Raw genomic sequence first — 8,220 nt, forward strand, 5'->3', positions numbered from 1 at the left:
GTGGGCAGGCGGCGTGCGCGGGAGCCGCGGCGCGCCCAGGGCTTCGCCGGAGCCGCGAAGGGACGGGCGAAGGAGGCCGAGGGGCCAGACCTCCCCGAGGGGCCGAGCCGGGGCCTGACGCGGGCCCGCAGCCGAAAGCTCCCGGCCCAACTGCGGGACACTGAGACCTGGCCTAAGCGGCGGGTGCGATCCAAGGCCGCCGTCTCCAATTAAACTATTTGCCAGGAGCCGGTGGCAGACAGGAGGGAAAAAGAAGGGGCGGGGGCGGACCGGGACCTACAGTAGGGACTTGGAACTCGCGGGCGCCTTTAGCCCCGGACGCCTCTCGTCCCGGGCGAGCTGCCCTCGCTTGCTGGCCTTCGCGTGCACCAGCGCAGACCCGGCCGCCCTCAACGCAGGGCCAAACTGCCAGCGCCCGGCACGGGTTGGCAGTGGAGGGCGCCCGCCTGTTGATTTGCTCTCTACCGGCGGCTGTGACCCGCCGGCGGCCCCAAGTCCAGGCGCGGCGACACTTTCCCCATCGCCCTGCAGAGCCTCTGCGACCTCCTGCCCCGGAGAGCTCCAGGCCCGCGATCCCGCACGCAGCTCTAGGCGATGCTCAAGCCTGGGACGCACGCCGGGCCACCGCCTCCGGGCAGCGCCAGGATTACTCTGTGCGGCGCTCCCGCCCCTCGCACACAGCAGCGCCCACCTGCAGCTGAGGCCCGGGCCGCCCCAGGCTCCCACCCTCACCGCCTCCCAGCGCCCGCCGGGCTTTCCCAGCCGCCTCCCCCAGGGTTCCGGCTCCAGGCCCCCGCGGGGCCAATTCAGGACTTCCACAATTAGAAATGAGCCCACCTGGGCTCACGGAGCGTGCGCTCCTCCTCCCAAGCCCACTGTCACGCTGCCTGCCACCCCTCCCCGTCACCCCCTCTTCCGCACTCCGAATCCCGCAGCCCGGTACTCCAGCCGCGCTGGTGCCCCCGGTGTTCCCAGTCATTTGTTGTCAGAGGAAAAAAGTGGGGAGAAAGACACCCAAGATGTAAGCTTTTTGTTTGTTTGTTTTAGAATGAAATAATACTGTGTGGGCCGGAGGAGGCTTCATAACAGGCCGTGATTCCGGTAGGGAAACTGAGTCACTACACTTCAATGCACTTGCTGTTTAGCTTGTTGGTTTGTTACATGAAACTAATTTTACTTCGTCTCATTTTTAATTTTCTCTAAGATGATTTTTCAGTGGCTGCGCAGATGGGTGAATCTATTATTTCTTTGTTCTCCCAAAGAGAGATCACTGAAGCTGCATTCGGTTTTATTTTCACTGCACTTCCCAACTTAATACATCCCTCCTTTGTTTCTTTGTTTGTGTGATTATACAGATTTTTAAATTTCATATACGACTTATCATATACGACGAATTGCTTCTTCTATTTCGTTGTCTTGTGCGCTGTGGGATCCGGGGTTGCGCACGAGTGGAAACAGGTCACTGGAGTGACAGCGAAGCTAGAGTGTGCACCCAGAGGGAGCCCTGGCTCCAGGGCTCCGGAGGGCACCAGGGATGCGCTCCTCGGGCTGCCAGGATTTGGGCCCTGTAGAAGGACTTGTGCAAAGCTTGCAAACTCATCCCTGCTCCGGAGCCCACACCTGTACCATCTGCAGTCATAGCACCTCATGCCACCTAAGGCTGAGGCTGTTCTTTGGCGTGAAGGTACTTTTACAGCTTTCCCCAAACAGTTGTCACCGGTGCTGTAACTCCCAACTGCCCTCCCCTTCCTGCTCAGTTCCAAGTCTTTTCCTTCAAGACTTTTTTGTTTTTTTTTTTTCAAAGTTAGAGAGTATTTTCTTTGGCTAAGATCTCTTGAGGCTGGGCCTAAGGAAAAAAGTGTGTACCCCCTGATTGTCTCTTGCTTTCTCCCTGACCCCGGCCTCCTCAGCGTGTGTGTATGAAACAGACAGACAGACAGACAGGCAGCCTTCCAAGGCTGCACGTTACCTGCCGAACGCAGGGCTGATGAAGGCCGGGTGCCGGAACACAGCGGCTCCGAGGAAAGTGCTCAGGCCCAGCGGCGCCCCGCTGGGCGGCAGGCTGGCCGAGCCCGGAGGCGGAGGTAGGCTCGGGAAGGCGGCGGCGGCAGCGGCGGCAGCGGCCGTCCAAGCCGAGTCCAGCGCGGGGTGGTGCGGGGGAAAGGGGCTGGCGTCCAGGTAGGGGCTGAGCGGGTGGGTGGCCGAGAGCGGCCCGGGAAAGGGCAGCCCCGGAGGATGGGTCTGCGCGCCAGCCTTCTCCCGCTTGCGCCACTTGGCCCGACGGTTTTGGAACCAGACCTGCAAGGCGGAGAGAGCCCGGGTCGGCTAGGCTCGGGCTCCGGGCAAGCAGCAGCCCCTTCCCGTGGCGCCCCGGCCCGCCCTCCCCTCCATGGCGGCCGGCGCCCACCTCGCCCCTCTTTGGCCTAGGGTTGCCCTCCTCTCCTACACATCTGGGGCGGCCATACAAGCAGCGAAAAAGGAGCCCAAACGTAAAGGCAAGGGAAAACAAAGGGCAAGCAAACTCTTTCCAGTGGGTGTTCCAACTAGTCCAGTCTTCCAAGTTGAGGGAAGGTGGTTTGCTGTGTTTACGGAGGGGGGACAGCGAGTTAAATGTCTGCACTGCCCCTTCCTCGCTGCACCACTTTAGGCAAGTCACTTAAACCCGTATGAACCTCAGTTTTCTAATCTGTAAAGTGGGAATAATAAAAGTTTTCTGCTGTGAGGAATGAGTAAAACAAGGCCAGTGAAAGCACACGTTCAATGGTGACCCTGGAATGGGCAGCCACCCGAGAGATGAATGACCCGTTTTGCTGCACATTAGTTACGTTCATCTATCTCAGGTTTACTCAAGCATGGGCAGAAGCCCTGCTCTACCCTGAAAAGGGAAGCAAAGGATTCGTTTATCTTCTGCAGGAATATTTATCGAACACCTAAGTGCACTGTGGAAAGAAGCGCTGACAGTAATTAGCCAACAGGTACCCCGTTTAGGGGGCGAGTTGTCCATGAAATGAAATGAAGTAGGGGGGATGCAGGCTGCTCTCTGCAAGGGCTCTATGCAAAGGCCGGGTTCTGTGCGCAAAAAAAGACTAATGCAGCAATACTGGGTACACAGAGAGTAGAGGGCAGGATACCAGTAGACTTTTTCCCATCTTCATAGCTAACAGTCCTTTATTTCCTTTTGGGATGTGGTTTTAATAGGTTATTTAAATAAGGTAGTTTTAGGCTTGGGGGAGGCTTTCAGCCCAAGGTATTTTCCTAATTGTTAATACGAAGCAGTTTTTAATAGAGACCTTTGAAACATGGCAGCTACCATCATCTAAAAATAACCCCAGGAGCATGAAATTATTTTTATGTGACCTGCTCATCACACCCACAGCTGAGAAGATATGCTCCTTCTACCCTGAAGGCATTAATATTTTTAGGGCTGGGTTTATGACTGCACATGAATCTAAAAAATTAAGAATGAACTCCAGGGCTATACAGACGTTATATTAAAATATAATGTACACTATGCCAGAGGAAGGTGTTAAAAATTTAAAGATGTTCATATCTTTGAAATAGCCACAGGGGAGGGGTCGTTGCCAGCACCAGCAGCTAAGCTTGCTTTGACTTCTAGACAGCCAGGCAGGGCAGGAAAAATCAAGAATCTGAATCAGTTGATTACTTCAAATTCTGTTGAAAAGGGGCCCATCTACAACATTCTATGGTCTTCAAATAGCCTAGCTGTGAACTGCAGAAACACTCCAGGGTGGAGACTTGGAGGCCTGAAAAAGTTAGGCTGTGGATGGGACCGGGCTGGGTGGGCAGCTTTTGTGCATCCAAATCTGTCTAGACGAGAATATCTGCCACTCCTCAATCACACTGAAAGGAGGGAAGGCGGGGACCTGGGGGCAGTGGAGGCAGAATGCCCTTAAAGAACTTGGAAACCTTTTTACAGATGATCTCTCTCTGGCTCAACTGCAATTATCAAGATGTCCCCATGCAATTCCTCATTATTGAATTAATACCTCTGAGGACCCCAAAGGTAAACGAAAGGACTCTAATAATTCATATTCACTTAATTACATCTTCTCTGGTGAACAGGGGGAGAGAAGAGGAGGGGGCGCTCTCTTTCTTTTTAAAAGTTATTTAACTTTCCCACGACTTGTTCCCCTGAGCTGAAAATGCGGAGTTGCTGTCACATCTCTGTTTGACAATGGAGAAATGTGTCAACAGAAAGGAGGGAACAGGCCTCATCATTAGCCCTCTAATGCAAGAAGCTGTTGTGTATTAAATGAGCCATATGGAATTTATTGTGCTTTATCAGCGCTTGATTTTGACTGTAAAGTGATTCACTCAGCTCCTAACCCAGGGACATCTGTTTTCTGTTGGCCATCGGGGCTGCCCAGTGTTGATCGTCTCTTTGGTTATGAGGCCTGGGTTCGGAAATGCACTCTGGTATGGGGCTGCAAACACCTTTAATAGCATTGCACTCACTCCCTATTAGATCAATGTGGGCTCATTGCTATAAAAAATGGGAAATCAAATAGCATTAGCCAGCTCCTTGTGCGGGGCGGAGGGGAAATCAAACAGCATTTTGCCTTCAAATGGCCCTGTTTGTTCTAGCACTAAGTGGGCTTTTATGAAGCCCGATTGGAGACTTAATCGCAGCCAAATACCTGCTTGGAGCTGAGCGGATTTGTCTAACAACCAAATCCATGCTCCATCCCATTATTTCAATCAGAAGTCCTCTGTGGATTGTTTTCTATAGGGGCCTTGGGACTGGAGGCTCCTGAATTGCCGTCTTAGGGCCCCTAAAACCCCTGTTCTTGCCCTGGACTCCCTCCTCAGGCTCCCAAATCCAGACACCTTCCCCTCCCACCTCCTAAATCTTAATTCTTAAGTATCTTTGTGTGTGTGTGTGTGTGTGTGTGTGTGTGTGTGTGCGCGCGCGCGCGGGCGCGCGCCCACGTTTGAGTCTGCTTTTTGGATTCTGCTTCTCTTTTTATGATGGGGGCCTCCACCTCCCCAGAGTCCACCAACCCATCTCTCTCCCCCACTGTCCCCCCGCCCCGCCCCTCCCTTCTTCCTTCTCTGTGTGCAGCTCACCTGGACTCGGGCCTCAGTCAAGTCCAGCCTCATGGCCAGTTCTTCCCTACAAGAAAGCAACACACAGACAAGAGGTCACTACGGGCCCAGCAATGCCCTCCGGGCCACCGTCCCCTCCATGGCAGGCCTCTAGTCCCTTGGTTGCCTGTCCCCACCCCCAAGTACCAGGGCATCACCAGCCCTTCACTATTGGACTGCCTGCGGTCTGATTGAAAACATAAAACCGCAATATGTTGCCAGATACAGAATATTATGCATTGTAACATACTCAAGTGTGACAAGGTGGCTTCTTGGGTCTATAATTCTACAGTCCTGGCCACACAGATTCTCTCTTCCTCTCTTAGGTCAGAGCTATACAGGAAACACAGGCGCACAGGTGCGCACAGTCCTTCTACCCTGTTTTGTCCTGATACTAAAGGGGACCGGAGCTCAGCACTCCACTAAAACAATTTTTTCTGCCCTCTGGGTTCCCTTCTGCTTTCTTCTTTTTAAACATTTCTCTCCTCTCCTCTCTTTCTCCCTCCCCTCCAACTCTGCATTTTTCTCCATTTCTCTCTCCCCGACCACCCTCCCTCGCTCACCCCTTAGGTCACACTCCCCATTACCCTCTGGAGATACGTTAAGCTTGTTAAGAGTTCAGTGGGGTAATTTTTCGATTAAACAAAATTCTGTGCACCTCCTGACTCCAGTGCCCACTACAAACCCTGCCCATCTCAGGGGAAGTCAATTTAGCTGAAACCCTACCCCGTCATTGCAGTTATTACTGTGACAATTAAGGCAAATAGGAAACCATTAAGATGCTGTAGAACGGCTTACGACCTGTTTACCGAAAATATGAGCGCGCCGAGAATAATTGGCTCTCTGCTCACTAACGTGACAGAGCAGGGCTGCCCGAGCCTGGGGCCCGGGTCTGAGCTGCCAGTAGGCCCCCGTCCACACCTGAAACCTCGGCACCCGCCACCGGGAGAAGATCGGTTCACCAAGCTCTAGCCGCTGCCCCCCCTACAGTGAGCACCAGCAGATCTAAAACTGCACTCTTGTCTGCCCCCCACCCCCACCGCAGCCACAGCCTCATGGCTCAGACACCCAGGCTGGCAAGGGGTGGGTATGGGGCGGCAGAGAGCCATGGCCCCTCCTCGCACACTTTGGTCCCCCCCCCAAGCTAAAAAAAGGGCGGGCCTGGTTGCCAACTGTCACCGGCTCACTTTCTTCTTTTGACATACACATGTATGATAAACGCAAAAGCCGGTTGTCCAGTTAGCTATCTGATAGCACACACTGATTTTAAAATGTATTTCATTTATTAAAGGAAGGGACTGGGAGACACCAGGGAGGACCAAGTTTAGCTCAAGGGATAACTAACTTCAGTGCCCTGGCCCCATTAAAGCCACTCTTTTCTTGCTTCTGGTAAGGCCAGAGTTCCCCAATGGCTAAACCAACTACACTTTGGAGTTAGCTCAGGCCTTCTGAGTCCTAAACAGCGGTTTCCTCTCTGCCTCAAAGGGACAGGCAGCTTTCCCTCTCTAAAAGGCACATTGAAAAGCTGCACACGTCTGCAGCGAAGGAGCTGCCTGCGCCTGACAAGTCCCACACCAGGCAGACACCGGTCCCTTTCTCTCCTCCTCCTGGTTCGGTGGTGGTGGTGGTGGCATGTGTGTGTGTGTGTGTGTGTGTGTGTGTGGAGTACCCTTACCCTGGCTCCTTGCCTCAGCCCAGACCTTGACCATGCGCTGGGAGAGACATGTCCCCCAACTGCCCGTGGTCCAGGTCGCTGGATAACCAGGCGCCCAGAGGTCCCGTAACCCCACCAGCACATCTTCCCCAGAAAAACTGGAGTGAGAGAAGTGGAGCGTGACCATGCCGCAAACTCTCTTGAGCACTCACCCAAAGAGAAAATCTCCCCAACTGCTAGGCTACAGCCTGTCAGGGTTCCAGCAGTCATTGGCCACCGGGTAAACCCGTTTACAGTAAACACTCGCTGGGTTGGAAGTGTGTGTGGGACCGGGGCAAGGAGAGGACAGAGGGCAAGATTCTGGCTGGTGCCTTTCAGGTGTACAGACACCAAACACTGCTGCCCAGTTCCGACTTCCTTCGGTTATTTCGGGAGCCTTCAAATGACAGAACTCAGATCCTTTTAAAGGCCTTCTGTGCAGGCACGGGCTCCAGCTTCACTGCGAACAGCGTAACTGATACCCAGCAGACTCCTGGGGCACCAGGCAGGGGTGGCGAGCACACGGTACAGTGGCCAAAAATAGCCCCTGCACTGCTCCGGACGCGGGACCTCGCACAGGCTTCCTCTGCTTCGCCAGCGACCTGGCGCGGGCCGCAGCGCCTGGGACGGTGCCTGTGTGTCTCCGTGTGTCTGGGTGCGCCCCCCACCCAGTGGCACCTTCAGGCAGTCCTTGGAGAGGCTGCTTCTTTTCCTTTCTCTAACTAAAACTTGTAATTTGAACACAGTAAACTAAACCGACCTTGGGAAGTAAAGAAACTATGGAAGCCTAAACTTAAATCCGGAGGGGGGAGAAGGAGAAGTGGGCCATTTTCGAAGAGCAAAGGTGGGTGTTCGGGAAGGTGAGCCTTTGCAGGGTCCAGGAGGAAAGTGCCCGGAGTTCGGGGCCCCTGCTAGCCCTGCAACCCTGTCTGCAACCCGAGCGCGCCCTCCCGCCGCTGCCCCCGCGCCCGCCGTGCCGGTACCTGGTGAAGACGTCCGGGTAGTGAGTCTTCTGGAAGGCCCGCTCCAGTTCCTCCAGCTGGTAGCTGGTGAACGTGGTGCGGTAGCGCCTCTGTTTGCGCTTCAGCAGCCCCTCCTCCGAGTCGCTGCCCGCAGACAGGCACACGCTGTCCTCGCCGTCCTTGCCCTCAGTGTCCTCCGGGTGCAGCAGCAGCTCTTCCTTGGGCGACAGCTCCCCGCCCTCCGTGGCCACGGCGGCTGCGGCAGCTGCGGCCACCGCACCGGTGGCGGCCACCGCGCAGCGCCTGGGCTCCTTGAGCAGCGCGCGGGTATCGTCCTCCAGCAGCTCCTCCTCGTCGTCCTCCAGCAGCTCCTCTTCCTCGTCTTCATCCTCCTCGTCCTCCAGCAGCTCCTCCTCGTCGTCCTCCGCGCCCGCGCCGCCACTCGCCGCCGGCGCACCG

General features: G+C 55.1%; 1 protein-coding gene across 1 annotated transcript in view; it reads right to left on the bottom strand.

The window, feature by feature from the left end:
- The window catches only part of Arx (aristaless related homeobox), a gene marked incomplete in the record, with an annotated part of 12,106 nt that overhangs the window by 1,310 nt on the left and 2,576 nt on the right, over positions 1-8,220 (bottom strand). Inside the window, 3 exon segments of the mRNA XM_013506289.1 lie at positions 1,970-2,298; positions 5,089-5,134; positions 7,783-8,202. Coding sequence (XP_013361743.1) covers positions 1,970-2,298; positions 5,089-5,134; positions 7,783-8,202 — 795 coding nt within the window.

This window comes from Chinchilla lanigera, unplaced genomic scaffold (genome assembly GCF_000276665.1).
Source record: "Chinchilla lanigera isolate Chin_1 unplaced genomic scaffold, ChiLan1.0 scaffold00108, whole genome shotgun sequence".
NCBI lineage: Eukaryota > Metazoa > Chordata > Mammalia > Rodentia > Chinchillidae > Chinchilla > Chinchilla lanigera.